At 37.1% G+C, this 17,811-nt stretch overlaps 1 protein-coding gene across 1 annotated transcript; it reads right to left on the reverse strand.

Annotated features, from left to right (window-relative positions):
* Positions 1–15,701: 15,701 nt before the first annotated feature.
* LOC116600057 (olfactory receptor 4C11-like) lies at positions 15,702–16,634 on the reverse strand. Its single transcript, XM_032360040.1, has one exon. The coding sequence runs from the start codon at positions 16,632–16,634 to the stop codon at positions 15,702–15,704; it is 933 nt and encodes a 310-aa protein (XP_032215931.1).
* Positions 16,635–17,811: the final 1,177 nt, after the last annotated feature.

Consider the following 17,811-nt stretch of genomic DNA (forward strand, 5'->3'; position numbering starts at 1 on the left):
AGCCCTGGGATCAATTAGGTCCTGGGATCCAGCCCTGCATCAAGCTTCCTGTTCAGTGGGGAGTCTAGTTCTCAGTCCCTCTCTCTCCCTCTGCCCCTCCTCAGTGCATTCTCTCTCTCAAATAAATAAATAAAATCTTTAAAAAGAAAGAGAAAGGAAGGAAGGAAGGAAGCAAGCAAGCAAGCAAGCAAACTCGGAGTGTGTAAAGTGAAAGGTGTGACAAATGGCTCACTGTATTCAGTAAAGCTGCTTGGTTCAAACATTGGAGGAAATATAGTTTCCCAGCTGTGCATTTCACCATTTTATTTGCCCTGTTGATTGAATCAAGTGTCCTACTCATCACAGTTGTCTTTGTTTTCATTGTTTCTTTAGTTTTTACTTTTAGTCACTTTATGTTATTTGGGGACCACTGGCTATAGAGAAGGCAAGATTAGTCAGTTAGCAGAAGCATATGAATGGGATGTTAGCCTCACAATGGGGATCTTAGCTTTCTCCCAAGAGTAGAGGAAGAGAACAGGTCTGTGGTGTTTTAAACCTATTTTCTCTCTGCTGCACATACCTCCTCTCCCTTTCTAGCCTTGCTAGGTTTAGTTTCCACTGTGTTCTGGAGGACTTAGATCAGAATACTATAGTTAGATCTCTGTTATTTTTCCTGTATCCTTTTCTGCATGCAACATATACATTTGAGTGCTCAGTATGTTTCTATCAGAGTTCTAAAACTGGAAAACGGCATTAAATACTTCATAGTAGACTCTCAATTTAAGGAAAATGACAGAAAGACCAAAATGGTGAGGAGAAAATAAGTGTGCTCAGTAGCATTGTCCTGGGCTTCTGTGTTTAAAAGATTCCTCTGGCCTAGATCATTCAGGAAATTTATCTACTTATGAAATACTAGAACAAATATAAAAATAATGATAAATAACACCTCAGGTGGGTAGAAAGTGCTAGTCTTTCTTTTGTTCTCTAATAACCTTCTGAAGTTGTTATTATTGACTTTGTTGAGCAGAGGAGAAAATTTAGGATCATCCTGGTTAAATTGTTACTTCAACTATTTAGCATTAGCTTCTGAGAAAACCTTGTGTCACAGTCTTTTCAGCGCATTCTTGACTTCTTTTCTCAGCAACATAGATCAGGGAATTTAATATGGGGGTAAAAATGGTGTAAAATACAGCCACCATCTTATCCTCTGAAAAGGTAATATTAATGCATATACAGGATAACACAGTGGCCAAGAAAGATGATGACCATAGCAATGTGGGAGCCACAAGTGGAGACTGCTTTGTGCCTGCCTTCTGCTGAATATTTTCTCAGGGACACCAGGAGGATGGTATAGGAAATTATCAAGATTACAAAGCTCCCCAGTGCAATGATACCACTATTGGCTGTCACCACAATACTGACAACATATCTGTCGGTGCAGGCAAGTTTCAGCACAGGGTGGACATCACAAAAATAGTGATTGATCTTACTGGGTCCACAAAAGGGTTACTGCACTACCAGAGCCACCTGAATAATGGAGTGTAAGAACTCACCTATCCAGGTCCCCAACAATGTTTTATTGCATTTTCCCAGTCTATGATGATCGTATACATATTTGGGGTTTACATATAGCCACATAACAATCATAGGTCTTTACAGTAAGGATGAAGATCTCCATGCAACCAAAGAAATGAACTGCAAAGAGTTTCAGCATGCACCCCACATAGGAGATAGTTTTACTCTTGGCCAATAGGTCAATAAAATTATTGGGAGCTGTAACTGAAGAGTGTCAAATATACCAAAAGACAAGAGTTTGAGGAAGAAATGCATGAGAACCTTGAAAAGGTTTCTCATGTAAACACTCATCGTGATGAGGTTTCCTACTGTTTGGCTTACTTAGCATAATTTCCATAATGATACATCCATGTGGTAATAAATGGCAATACTGAAAAGACGAATAATACGTAATTTTTATGAAGGCAGACCTTGGGGACTGTTTAGTTGGAGCTGGACCAGTCAGGCTCTCCTGACTCAAAAATTTGTCCTCACTTACAACCCTCAGCTCCAGTGAGGGTTTTGTGATATGCTTCTCAAGTACCTGGAACATGGACTACTCTAGCAACACATAGAAATTTTGCATTTAGTGGACAGCACTGTGCTCTGCACTTGGATGCTAAATCAGATGTCGCTGGGTATAGTTCCTATGGCACCATTTTGCAGGTTAGAAAGAGATGGCCATTTCTTATGTCACATGATACTTATTTCCCAATAATAAAATTTCTATGAGCCATTCTGTATGAATGATACAAACTAAATTTTCAAATATGATCTTGATCATTTAAAATTTTAATCAGAATAGAGATCCAAGTCACTGTGGCACAGTAATTTTAATAGAATATTTATATGTTTTCTGTTCCCTGGAAATATATATATATTTTTAAAGATTTTATTTATTTATTTGACAGAGAGAGATCACAAGTAGGCATAGAGGCAGGCAGAGAGAGAGAGAGAGAGAAGGAAGCAGGCTCCCTGCTGAGCAGGAAGCCCAATGCATGACCATGAGATCATGAACTGAGCAGATGGCAGAGTCTTAATCCACTGAGCAACGCAGGTGCCCAAAAATAGATTTTTAATAATGGTTGCTTCATGGACTTTTATTCTGTACAAATGATTGCTAGATTAAATATTTATCTGTTTTTAAAAGCTTTATTGAGATATACTCCTCATACAATACAATTCACTTATTTAAAATATGTAATGTAATATTTTTTGTTATAGAAGGCTATGAATCATCATGGCAACCTCTTTGCCACTCTAAAAAGAAACTCCACTGGGTGTTATACTCAAGCAATAAATCATGAAACACTACATCAAAAGCTAATGATGTACTATATGGTGACTAACATAATAAAAATTTATAAAAAATAAAATAAATAAAATAAAATATAAAAAGAAACTTCATACCAATTTAGTAGTTTCTCATTCCTCTCCATCATCATCACCAGCAGTCCTAGGAAAATATGACCTACTTTTGGATTTTTTCTTTTTCTTTTCTTTTTCTTTTCCTCTCTCTCTCTCTCTCTGTTTTTTTTTTTTTTTTTTTTTTTTTTTAAGAGAATAAGAGATCAAATACCAAAGCATTGGCAGCAGGGAGCAGAAAAATGTGAGTGTCTTAAGCAGAGTCCATGCTGAATGCAGAGGCCAATGTAAGGCTCAATCCAGGACACAGATCATGATCTGAGATGAAATCAGGAGTCCAAGACTGAATAGTCTGAGCCACCAAGGGGCCCCCAAATCTACTTTCTTTCACTTTAGATTAGCTTCTATAATATTTCATAAAAAATTATACAATATGTTTTATCTTTTAACACTTTGAGGAGCTGCCACATTGTTTTCCAAAGTGGTTGCACTATTTAACATTATCACCAGCAACTTATGAGAACCCCAATTTCTCTAGTACCTCACCAAACCTAGATACTGCCTACTATGTTTCTATCTATTTGTTTTTGTTCTGGTAGTATATAAGTCTTACACTTGGGGTTCATTTTGAGTGGGTTCTTTTTATTTATTTATTTATTTATTTATTTTTCTTATCTCTTGTCATCTACTTTTGTTGGTCTTTTTGTTTGTCTTTCTTTGTTTATGTACTTTATAAATCTTACCTTTGGGGCCCATTCGGGCTGGGCCCTCTCTTTTCTTTTTTCTTTTTTTTTTTTTCCTCTCTCTCTCTCTTTTTCTTTTGGTGGGGACTCTCGATTACTCAGAAGCATTCTGGATTGCACCTTGCCTGCACCACAGTTGATACATTCAGCTACACATCCATTAAGCCATATCTCACCAAAATGAGTAGAAGGAGGAATGCCCAGCAGAGGAAAAATTCAGAGACTGGGTGCTCTCCATCAGAGCTTTTGGAATTGGACATAAACAGGATGTCAGAAAGAGAATTCAGGCTAAAAATTATCTAAGCAATAGGTAGGTTGGTGAAAGCCTTTGATGACAAAATGGAATTGATTAGGGTAGAAGTGAAAGCCACCAAGGATGATGTTAACAATGCTCTAAATGAGTTCCAATCTAATCAAAATTCTCTAAAAACTAGGGTAACTGAAGCAGAAGATAGAATTAGTGATCTCGAGGACAAACTGATAGAGAAAAAGGATCAGGAGGAAGCCTCGAACAAACACCTTAGAAACCACAAAAACAGAATTAGGGAAATAAATGACACCATGAAAGGTTCCAACGTCAAAATTATTGGAATCCCTGAGGGGGAGGAGAAAGAAAGAAGACTAGAAGATACAGTTGAAGAAATTCTCCTTGAAAATTTTCCCAGTCTGGTGAATGGAACCAGTGTTCATGTCCTACAGGTTGAAAAATCTTCCTACAAGATCATAGATTCTAGAAAGAGCTCAAGACACCTGGCTGTGAAAATGATGAATCATAATTTTAGACAGGAGCTCCTCAAATCAGGTAGGGTAAAGATATTCCTTACATACAGAGGAAGGCCCATCAGAATAATGTCAGACATGTCCACAGAAACATGGCAAGCCAGAAAGGGCTGGCAAGATGTATTCAGGGCACTAAATGAGAAGAACATGCAGCCAAGAATACTTTATTCAGAAAGACTGACATTCAAAATGGATGGAGAGATAAAGAGCATCCAAAACTGTCAAGGTTTAAAAGAGTATGTGACCGGGGCGCCTGGGTGGCTCAGTGGGTTAAAGCCGCTGCCTTCAGCTCAGGTCATGAACCCAGGGTTCTGGGATCAAGCCCCACATTGGGCTCTCTGCTCAGTGGGGTGCCTGCTTCCTCCTCTCTCTCTGCCTGTCTCTCTGCCTACTTGTGACCTCTGTCTGTCAAATAAATAAATAAAATCTTAAAAAAAAACCAAAAAATGTATGTGACCACCAAGCTGGCACTGCAAGAAATATTAAGGGGGATTTTATAAAAGAGAAAAAAAATAAACCAAGAATATCATTGAATAGGAATATATTAAGACAATCTACAGAAACAAAGACTTCACAGGTAACATGATGTTCATAAAAACGTATCTCTCGGAAATGACAGATGCTGGCGAGGATGCGGAGAAAGGGGAACCCTCCTACACTGTTGGTGGGAATGCAAGCTGGTGCAGCCACTCTGGAAAACAGCATGGAGGTTTCTCAAAATGTTGAAAATAGAACTGCCCTATGACCCAGCAATTGCACTATTGGGTATTTACCCTAAAGATACAAACGTAGTGATCCAAAGGGGCACGTGCACCCGAATGTTTATAGCAGCAATGTCCACAATAGCCAAACTATGGAAAGAACCTAGATGTCCATCAACAGATGAATGGATCAAGAAGATGTGGTATATATACACAATGGAATACTATGCAGCCATCAAAAGAAATGAAATCTTGCCATTTGCAACGACGTGGATGGAACTAGAGCGTATCATGCTTAGCGAAATAAGTCAAGCGGAGAAAGACAACTATCATATGATCTCCCTGATATGAGGAAGTGTTGATGCAACATGGGGGCTTAAGTGGGTAGGAGAAGAATAAATGAAACAAGATGGGATGGGAGGGAGACAAACCATAAGTGACTCTTAATCTCACAAAACAAACTGAGGGTTGCTGGGGGGAGGGGAATTGGGAGAAGAGGGGTGGGATTATGGACATTGGGGAGGGTATGTGCTTTGGTGAGTGCTGTGAAGTGTGTAAACCTGGTGATTCACAGACATGTACTCCTGGGGATAAAAATATATGAATAAATGTTTATTTAAAAAAAAAAAAAAAGAAGGGACTCTTTCTGCCCTTCAACAGATGAATGGATAAGGAAAATGTGGTCCATATACACTATGAAGTATTATGCCTCCATCAGAAAGGATGAATATCCAACTTTTGTAGCAACATGGATGGGACTGGAAAAGATTATGCTGAGTGAAATAAGTCAAGCAGAGAGAGTCAATTATCATATGGTTTCACTTACTTGTGGAGCATAACAAATATCATGGAGGACATGGGGAGTTGGAGAGGAGAAGGGAGTTGGGGGAAATTGGAAGGGGAGGTGAACCATGAGAGACTATGGACTCTGAAAAACAATCTGAGGGGAATGAAGTGGTGGGGGGGATGGGAGGTTGGGGTACCAGGTGGTGGGTATTATAGAGGGCACAGATTGCATGGAGCACTGGGTGTGGTGCAAAAATAATGAATACTGTTATGCTGAAAATAAATTAATTTAATTTAAAAAAAAAAGTATCTCTCAATAATTACTCTCAACGTGAATGGCCTAAATGTGCCCAAAAAATGACACAGGGTTGCAGATTGTATAAAATGATAGAACCCATCCATATGTTGTCTAAAAGAGACCCACTTTGAACCCAAGGATACAACCAGACTGAAAGTGAAGGGCTAGAGAAGCATCTTTCATGCCACTGTGCCTCAAAAGAAGCCTGGGGTAATGATTCTCATATCAGATAAATTGGATTTTAAACTAAAGACTGTAGTCAGAGATACAGAAGGACACTACATAATTCTTAAAGGGACTATCCACCAAGAAGATCTAACAATTGTAAATATTTATTCCCAAAATATGAGAGCCAATTACATAAGAAAACTGTTAATCAAGATAAAAATTCATATTGATATGAATGCATTAATAGTAGGAGATCTTAAGATGCCACTCTCAATAATAGACAGATATCCAAGCAGAAAATCAATAAAGAAACAAGACCATTGAATGACACATTGGACCAAAAGGACCTCATATATATATATATTGAGTATTCTCATATATATATATATGTGTATATATATATATATATATATATATATAGTATATAATCATATATATATTGAGTATTCTGTTGTTTTAGGGTGGAATGTTTTATATATATATATGTATATATACATATATATGAGTATTCTCATATATATATATTGAGTATATACTCATATATATATATTGAGTATTCTGTTGTTTTAGGGTGGAATGTTATATATATATATATATATACAGCGTTGCGGTGCTGTGCTGCAGCCCAGTCGGGACTGCAGGACCCGCCGGACTCGCGGCCCCTGCGCTCCTGCACTCCAGCCCAGCCCCCGAGGCTGCACCAACCAGCTCCAGCAGCGGCTGCCCCTCCCCACCCCATGGCTTCTCCAGAAGACCCTCTGCGCACAGAGCTATTTCATGAATGAATATACATGAGACAGAGTCTGAGCCCACCTGTGAGAGCCCACCTGTAGAGGCCTGTCATTAGAGTGGTCTCTGGTTCTAGCCTCAGTTCAGAATACTGCGTGTACCTGAGGACTGAGTCCAGATGTTTCTTTCATCTCTGACTTGAGTTTGAAATCTTCCTCAGACTTCAGCTTCCAGGATTTCTCCCGGCTTTGCTCTCCCACTGTCTTGGTGGGGATCCGCCATGAGTGTTGAACACAGGAATGAATGCCAGATCGCTGGGGCTTTTTCTTGTTTTGCTGAGATTGTAAGGCTTGGGAGAGACCCCCTGTATGCAAATACAGAGCTGCATGCAATTGCTTAGATAAACGTGTTCCCCATATATATATGTATATGTAAATATATGTGTATATATGTTATATATATATATATATATATATATATATATATATATATAACATTCCACCCTAAAACAACAGAATACTCAATCTTCTCAAGTGCACATGAAACCTTCTCCAGAATAGACCACATACTGGGTCACAAATCAGGGCTCAACCAACACCAAAAGATTGAGATTATTTCCTGCATATTTTCAGATTACAGTCCTTTGAAACTGGAGCTCAACCACAAGCAAAAGTTTGTAAGTAACTCAAGCACCTAGAAACTAAAGACCACCTTGCTTAAGAATGCTTGGATCAACCAGGATATCAAAGAAGAACTGAAACAATTCATGGCAACCAATGAGAATAAAGACACTTCAGTCCAAAACCTATGGGATACAGCAAAGGCGGTATTAAGGGGGAAATACATAGCCATCCAAACCTCCCTCCCAAAAATTGAAAAATCCAGAATATACCAGCTGTCTCTACGCCTTAAAGAACTGGAGAATCAACAACGAATTAAGCCAACTCCTCACACAAGAAGGTTAATAATCAAGATTAGAGCAGAGATTAATGAGATAGAAACTAGAGATACAGTAGAATGCATCAATTAAATTAGAAGCTTTTTTTTTTTGAAAGAATCAATAAGATCGACAAGCCATTGGCCAAACTAATCCAAAAGAAAAGAGAGAAGGCCCAAATTAATAAAATTATGAATGAAAAGGGAAAAGGAAAATTTCCCAACACCAAGGATATAGAAACAATCATCAGAAATTATTATTAACAGTTACATGCCAATAAGCTAAGCAACCTAGATGAAATGGATGCATTCCTGGAAAACTATAAATTCCCAAAATTGAACAAGGAAGAAACTGACAACCTGATATCTATTAACTGTTAACAGATATCAAGACTGATATCTATTAACAAGATTGAAGCAGTGATCAAAAACCTTCCAAAAAACAAGAGCCCAGGACCTGACAGATCCCCTGGGGTATTCTACCAAATTTTCAAAGAAGAAATAATACCTATTCTCTTGAAGCTGCTTCAAAAAATTGAAGCAGAAGGAAAACTTTCCAGACACTTTTTATGAAGCCAGCATTACTCTGATTCCTAAACCAGGCAAAGACCCTACCAAAAAGGAGAATTTCAGACCAATATCACTGATGAATACGGATGCCAAGAGTCTCAACAAGATCCTATCTAATAGGATTCAACAGCACATTAAAAAGATTAACACCATGACCAGGTAGGATTCATCCTTGTGTTACAAGGATGGTTCTCCATTCGCGAATCAATCAGTGTGATAGAACAAATCAGTAAGAGAAGAGAGAAGAACCACCTGGTCCTCTCAGTTGATGCAGAAAAATCATTTGACAATATCCAACATCCCTTCCTGATTAAAACGCTTCAAAGTATAGGGTTAGAGGGAACATTCCTCAACTTCATCAAATCTATCTATGAAAAACCCACAGCAAATATCCTCAATGGAAAAAAGTTGACAGTCTTCCCTTTGAGATCAGGAACATGACAAGGATGCCCACTCTCACCACTCTTGTTCTACATAGTATTAGAAGTCCTAGCAACAGCAATCAGATAACAAAGAGAAATAAAATGTATTCAAATTTGTAATGAAGAAGTAAGACTCTCTCTTCACAGATAACATGATACTTTATATGGAAAACCCAAAAGATTCCATCCCCAAACTACCAGAACTCTTACAGCAATTCAGCATCGTGGCAGGATACAAAGTCAATGTACAGAAATCAGTGGCTTTCTTATACACTAACAATGAAAATACAGAAAGGGAAATTAGAGAATTGATTCCATTTACTATAGCTCCAAGAACCATAAGATACCTGGGAATAAACCTAACCAAAGAGGTAAAGGATCTGTACTCAAGGAACCACAGAACACTCATGAAAGAAATTGAAGAGGACACAAAAATATGGAAGACCATTCCATGCTCATGGATTGGAAAAATAAACATTGTTAAAATGTCTATATGCCTAGAGCAATCTATACTTTCAATGCCATTCCAATCAAAATTCCACTGGCATTTTTTAAAGAGCTGGAGCAAACAATCTGAAAATGTATATAGAATCAGAAGAGACCTCGAATTGCTAAGGAAATGTTGAAAAAGAAAAACAAAACCTGGGGCATCATGTTGCCTGATTTCAAGCTTTACTACAAAGCTGTGTTCACCAATGCAGCACTGTACCAGCATAAAAACAGACACATAGACTAGTGGAACAGAGTAGGGAGCCCAGATATGGACCCTCAACTCTATGGTCAAATAATCTTCAACAAAACAGGAAAAAATATACAGTGGAAAAAAGACAGTCTCTTCAATAAATGGTGCTGGGAAATTTGGACAGCTATGTGTAGAAGAATGAAACTCGACCATTCTCTTCTAACATACACAAAGATAAACTCAAAATGGATACAAGACTTCAACATGAGGCAGGAATCCTTCAGAATCCTAGAGGAGAACATAGGCAGTAACATTTTCAATATCAGCCACAGCAACTTCTTTCAAGATATGTCTCCAAAGGCAAAGGAAACAAAAGCGAAAATGAATTTTTGCGACTTCATCAAGATCAAAAGCTTTTGCACAGCAAAGGGATCAGTCAACAAAACAATGGGGCAACCCACAGAATGGGAGAAGATATCCACACATGACAGTACAGGCAAAAGGCTGATATCCAGGATCTATAAAGAACTCCTCAAACTCAACACACACAAAACAGATAATTATGTCAAAAATGGGCAGAAGACATGAACAGATACTTCTCCAATAAGACATACAAATGGCTAACAGACACATGAAAAAATGTTCATCATCAATAGCCATCAGGGAAATTCAAATCAAAATCCCATTAAGATACCACCTTACACCAGTTAGAATGGCCAAAATTAACAAGACAGTAAATAATGTGTGCTGGAGAGGATGTGGAGAAAGGGGAACTCTTACACTGTGGTGGGAATGCAACTTGGTGCAGCCATTTTGGAAAACAGTGTGGAGATTCCTTAAGAAATTAAAAATAGAGCTTGCCTATGACCCTGCAATTGCACTACTAGGTATTTACCCCAAAGATACAGTGTAATGAAAAGAAGGGCCATCTGCACCCCAATGTTCATGGGAGCAATGGCCACAGTCACCAAACTGTGGAAGGAACTAAGATGTCCTTCAGCAGATGTATGGAAGAGGAAGATGTGGTCCATATACACTATGGAGTATTATGCCTCCATCAGAAAGGATGAATACCCAACTTTTGTATCAACATGGATAGGACTGGAAGAGATTATGCTGAGTGAAATAAGTCAAGCAGAGAGAGTCAATTATCATATGGTTTTGCTTATTTGTAGAGCATAAGAAATAAGAGGGAGGACATGGGGAGATGGAGAGGAGAAGGGAGTTGAGGGAAATTGGAGGGGGAAATGAACCATGAGAAACTATGGACCCTGAAAAACAACCTGAGGGTTTTGAAGGGTCGGGGCATGGGAAGTTTGGTGAGCCTGGTGGTGGATATTATGGAGGGCACATATTGAATGGAGTACTGGGTGTGGTGCATAAACAATGAATTCTAGTACACTTAAAAAAAAAAAAAAAAGCAAACTAGATACTGTCTTTTTTTGTTTGTTTGTTTTATTTTTGTTTTGCTTCTTATTTATTTATTTATTTATTTATTTATTTATTTATTTATTTTTAAATTCTAGGCATCCTAGTGGATGGAATGTTTATCTCATTGTGGCTGAGGTTTGTGTTTCCTGTTATCTAAAGGTGTTAAACCTTTCTCACGCTCTTTGGCCATTTGTATATTCTTGTAGAGATACAGCTTTTGGCGTATATTGCCAGTTTACAAGTTGTTTTTTTTAAATGATTAATTGGTATTGTTAAGTTTTTTATACAACTAATATATCTGAAAACAAGTTCTTTTTCAGATTCATGATTTGCAAGTATTTTCTCCCAATATGTGGGTTGGCTTAAGACTTATTTGTTGACACAATTTTCTGTATAAATATTTTTTATTTTGGTGAAATCTCAGGCACTGTTCTGCTTTTTCACTATATTTGATATGAAGTTTTTACATATATTTGTAATGTTTTGTTTGTTTATGTTTTTTAGTAATAAATTCTTTCTCTGAGACAAATACTATATATAATGAATAGCATACCTTTAAAGTATATGGTTTGATGCATTTTAATAAATATATATACACACAATGTCATTAACAAATTCAAAATCTAGAATACTTTCATTAACTCTGATCATGCTGTTATGCTCCTTTCCAGTTAATTCACTCAGATGCAACTATTGCCCTCATTCCTGTCACTCTTAGTGTTGTCTATTCTATAGCTTCATGCAAATTGAACCACACATTTACTCATACTACATGGTCTCTTTATTCCAGGATTTATCATACTGACAAGTTTATCATCAGTCCATTACTTTTCTTAGCTAAAGATTGTTCTGTGTATTGCCTCAACTTCTTTCTTTCAAGTGCAGTGTATTTGCCTTTAATGTGATTATTCAATTTGGGGGAATAAGTTCATCTTATTCTAGTTTACTTTTCTTTCCCCTTTATAACTTGTTTTATTTCTTTTCTATATTTTTCTGAGCTAATAGAATAGATGGAGTTTGCCTAATACTAAATTTTTGTGTTCTTCTTAACGTCTTTTTTTTTTTAATTTATTTTTTATTTATTTTCAGCATAACAGTATTCATTGTTTTTGCACCACACCCAGTGCTCCATGCAATCTGTGCCCTCTCTAATACCCACCACCTGGTTCCCCCAACCTCCACCCCCCCTGCCACTTCAAACCCCTCAGATTGTTTTTCAGAGTCCATAGTCTCTCATGGTTCACCTCCCCTTCCAATTTCCCCCAACTCCCTTTTTTTTTTTAATTTTTTATTTTTTATAAACATATATTTTTATCCCCAGGGGTACAGGTCTGTGAATCACCAGGTTTACACACTTCACAGCACTCACCAAAGCACACACCCTCCCCAATGTCCATAATCCCACCCCCTTGTCCCAACCCCCCTCCCCCCAGCAACCCTCAGTTTGTTTTGTGAGATTAAGAGTCACTTATGGTCTTTTTAATAGGTGACTGTTTTTAGAGCAGTTTCAGGTTCAGAGGAAAACTGAGCAGAAGCAATGGAGATCTCCTTCATCTCTTCTGATTACAAAATAAGCAGAGGGACTGAATAGACCTTTTCCCAAAGATACACAAATGGCTAACAAGTACAACAAAAGGTGCTCAACAACACTCATTTTCAGGGAAATGCATATCAAAATCATAATGACATATCACTTCACATCTGTTAGACTGACAATTATTGAGAACACAAGAGATATGAAATGTTAATGAGGATGTAGAGTAAAGGGATCCTTGTATATTATTGAATGGTATGTAAATTTATACAGTCATTATGGAAAATAATATAAAGGTTCCTTCAAGAAGTAAAAGGAGAATGACGATCCTTCAATCCCTCCATTGGGTAGATATCCAAAGAATCAAAAATCATGATTGTGAAGGGTGATCTGTGTTCCCAGGTTCATTGCATCATTATTCACAGTAGCCAAGATGTGGGTACAACCTCATCCCTTACTGATGAATCAATATAGGAAATGTGAGACTTATATTATTCAGACTTTAAATAGAGGAAAATTCTGCCATTTGCCATAACATAGATGGAGCCGAAGGACTTGATATTAAGTGAAACAATGGGACACAGAAAGAGAAATACTGCATGATCTCACATAAATGTGGAAATGATATAGTTCAATTCACAGAGGCAGAGTATAATGGTGCTTATCAGGGGCCAGGGAATGGGGGAAATTGAGAGATGTTGCCCCAAGGGTGCAAGGACTCAGCTGAATAGAAAGAATAAGTTCCAGACATCAAATATATAGCATGGTCACTATTGCTAACAACATCATAACGCATGCTTGAAATTGCAGAAACAATTGATGTTAAATGAAATCTTCTTACACACACACACACACACACACACACACACACACTGGTAACTATATAAAGAAGTCTGTTGTGCTAATTAGATTGTGGTGATCTTTACACATTGTATATATATGAAAAACCAAGTTGTACAACTGAAATATGTATATAATTTTATATGTTAACATGTCAACTTTCGGACACTAGTGCAGTCACTAAGCTTTGTAATATTCCCAAAAGCAACAAGTAATGAGAACACTGAAAACATGATATTTTAATGTATTTATTTTAAAACAATCTTTGACAGGAGGAAACTATGGGTATTAAAAATGTTTTCCAGGTAAATAGCGGAGTCAAAACTGAAATGGAATTGTAAAGCAGTTACTGAAGATCTGGTACGCTTGAATACACTGATAAATGAATTTTATTTATTATGTATGTATGTATGTATGTATGATGCATGTATTTAAGTTTTTGTTTCAATGCCAGTTTGGTAATATACAGTGTAACAGGTGTTAAAAGTGTAAAATTTAGTGAGTGTACTGCTACATGCCCCTCACATATCTCACCTGTCCTCCTACCCATCTACCCTTGTAACCATCAGTTTGTTCTCTATATTTAAGAATCTGTTTGTTGATTTGACACCCTTGCTCTGTTTTTTCCTAGAATGATTTGTTTTGTTTCCTAATTTTCACATGAGTGAAATCATATGGTGTTTATCTTTCTCTCACTGACTGCTTTTGCCTCGCATACTACTTTCTAGCTCCATCCTTTTCATGGGAAATGGCAAGAACTCACTTCCCATTCTTGTTGATATTTGAATCATATGCCATTATATCTACCTATCTATCTATTATCTATAATCTATTTATCTATCTAAACATACCATATACCTAAATATACCATATATTTTTCAATTAATCATTTGATGGACACTACAGCTATCTCCACAATTTGTTCATTACTGATAAATGCTGCTATAACCTTGGCATGCATGTATCCCTTTGAGTTAGTTTTTTGTATTCTCTGAAATGAATGAATTTTAGAAGTTCATGATACGACCCCTGGTATGCCTCTATTCAAGGCATGGTTGTGAATCTGCTCTGTTCACTATGAACATCAAATTCTATTGGCTATTCTAATTTGATAATGCACACTACCCCTTTAGTAATGTGGCACCAACAGAAAAAGAAAATGGCTTCTTGCTGCAAAAGTAAATTTTTTCACACTCCATTAACTATATACAAGGATACTGAGTATTTCTGAATGCCTCTCAAACTTTTCTTTTATTCCATTGATACAACCCAATTTTAGATAGAATTATATACATTTTTTTTCCTTTAAGGTTGTTCTTACCTTTCTGTACTTCATTCTTAGATAGTATGTTGTGTCTATGGTGTATTGTAAATTCTTATTTACTCTTGACAGCATAAATTGTTTTACTTATTTCCCTCTTAGAGTTGTAGAAGTCTCTTGCTGAAGCCCCATTTAAAAATCATAGAAATTATCTGAATAACATAATGCCTTTGTAATACTACATTTAGAAAATCTTATACATAATACCTCTGTTATCCTAATAGTCAAAGGAAACATTAAAGCAATTGTATAAGAAAAAAATTACATATATTCATTTATATGTATATATAGAGAGAGAAAGAGAGAGAGAGAGCACCTTTGTTTCACTAGGATGAAACTTTTTTCAAGATAATCTATTGATATAATGAAAAGAACTTCTTGACTCACAGTTAGCTCCTTTGCCCTGAATGTGCTCAAGGGAAAGTTGGATACCTTAAATGAAATGTGCTTTAGAGAAAAATACAAGTCATAGGGAACAATGCAGACTGACCGAACTTCCTTCCTTCCTTCCTTCCTTCCTTCCTTCCTTCCTTCCTTCCTTCCTTCCTTCTGTCCTTTCTTTCATTATTTCTGGCTGTTTACTGTTTGAAAAGTTGTGATTGTATACATATATTTCTCTTTACCAAAACAGAGTGTAGACTGAGATGTGAGGAGTATTTCATAATCCATAGTGTCAGAGTTGAGCTCTCAGGTAAAGTAAGAACCAGGCTGGCATTATGAGGGAAGCTACTAGTTTGAGGACAGAAGTACAGATAAAAGAAAGGAAATCAGCTGTCCTTTTTAGAGTGCATCCAACAAGTCAAGATATACACTATCATATTTGATATGTGTATAGGTTAAGTCATCAAACAAAGTCCTCAATTCATCTTTTGCTTCCTGAGGAAATTTTGATATGCCAGAGCTTTCTCATGGCATTCTTCACTTCTGCATTCCTCAGGGTGTAGATGAGTGGATTGAGAAAAGGGGTCCCAATAGTATAAAATACAGTCACCATCTTGTCCATGGGGAAAGTGGTTGGGGGGCGTGTATATATGAATATACATGGACCAAAGGATAAGATTACTACTATGATGTGAGAAGTGCAAGTTGAGAGAGCTTTTTTCCTCCCTTCTGCACTGTGATTTCTCAAGGAATGCAAGATGACAATATATGAGATTATCAGAATCACAAAACTGCTTGAGCAAAGGGCTCCACTGTTAGACACCAACAGTAGGTTGATCCTATAGGTGTCCATGCAAGCAAGTTTCAGCAAGGGCTGCAAATCACAGCAGTAATGATCAATCAAATTGGGTCCACAGAAAGGCAGTCTCAAGGCCAGGATAATCTGGGCTATAGAATGGATAAAAGACCCTATCCATGCAAGAACAATAAGGATGGTGCAGACCTGTCGTCTCATGATGGTTGGGTAATGTAAGGGCTTACAGATTGCCACATAACGATCAGCAGCCATGAAGATGAGCACAAAGATCTCCATACAGCCAAACAAATGTAGGGCAAAGACTTGAGTCATGCACTCATTGTACGTTATGATTTTTTTTGCAAAGAGTGAATCCACAAGTAGTCTGGGGGCTATGAATGTTGAGAAGCAGAAATCTGTAAGGGACAAATAAAATAGGAAAAAGTACATGGGGCTCCCAAGTGTAGGGCTGTACTTGATGGTCACAATAATAAGCAAATTCCCTACCACGGTTCCCACATAAAAAATGAAGAAGATTACAAATACCATTTTCTGTCTTATGGGATTTTGGGTCAATCCTAACAGTATGAACTCAGTTACGCTGTTGTTTTGTTGCATTGTTTCAGGCAAAGTGGAGAAATGGAAGTTAGAAATAATCTACAGATTAAAAAGTATTATTGGAGCGCCTGGGTGGCTCAGTGGGTTAAAGCCGCTGCCTTCGGCTCAGGTCATGATCTCAGGGTCCTGGAATCGAGTCCCGCATCGGGCTCTCTGCTCAGCGGGGAGCCTGCTTCCTCCTCTCTCTCTGCCTGCCTCTCTGCCTGCTTGTGATCTCTGTCTGTCAAATAAATAAATAAAAACGTTTAAAAAAAGTATTATTAGATGACTACTTCATTTGGAGATCAAATCCATATGATCATGGATGTGTCAATTACCAGTGTGTAATCCCTTACCTTCTGTGTTGTTTTCTTCTGAATAAGGTGGGAATCATAATAGCTATTCACAATCTATTCACCTGAGTGCTTATGGAAGCAATGAAATATGCCAATAATAAAAGTGTATGTAATTCTTTAGGCATAATAAACATTAATCTAGGAGATAGGTATGAGATGGTATCTTTCTGAAGTGAAGGCTTCTCTTTAGTTTACAGCAAGGACCTATAATGACAGGATGTGGCAAAATGGAGACAACTCATGCATTATTTACATATTGCTCATTCACACTATTTGAGCCTTGTAGTTCAGTTATGAAGTATTTTCTAGTAAGTATTCTGAACTATCAAGGAATTATGTAGAAACTTTTGATAGTGTTTTCCATAATGACACCTAAAAGGGAGACGAACATGAGAGAGAGAGAGAGAGACAACAAGAGAGAAACAAACAATATTTAAGCTGTGAACATTCAGTCATTTGGTCCAATCCATTATGAAATTTATTTTAATCTGTTAGTTTGACTGTTTATCTCCTGTACTTTAACTCTCAATAATTTCTAGTTGTTTAGAGTTTTAAATTCAGTTTATATCATAAACTTTTTCATTTTTTATATTATACAATATAAAGGATTACTTACCATTTTAAAATACCCCTTTTATTTGTTGAAAATACATCATAATGATGCTGCATTAAAAATAAGGCTTTTAAATACCTTCTCTTAGTGGTTGATTTATTAATCACCTTGGTATATTAGTGGTTCGTAAGGTTCATGACAACTGTCTTCTGACATAGGCTGCAGGGACAGTAAGATTCCTCAGATCAGCGTAAGATTTAAATATCTGTGTCAGGGCGCCTGGGTGGCT

The sequence above is a fragment of the Mustela erminea genome, chromosome 9, assembly GCF_009829155.1.
Source record: "Mustela erminea isolate mMusErm1 chromosome 9, mMusErm1.Pri, whole genome shotgun sequence".
NCBI lineage: Eukaryota > Metazoa > Chordata > Mammalia > Carnivora > Mustelidae > Mustela > Mustela erminea.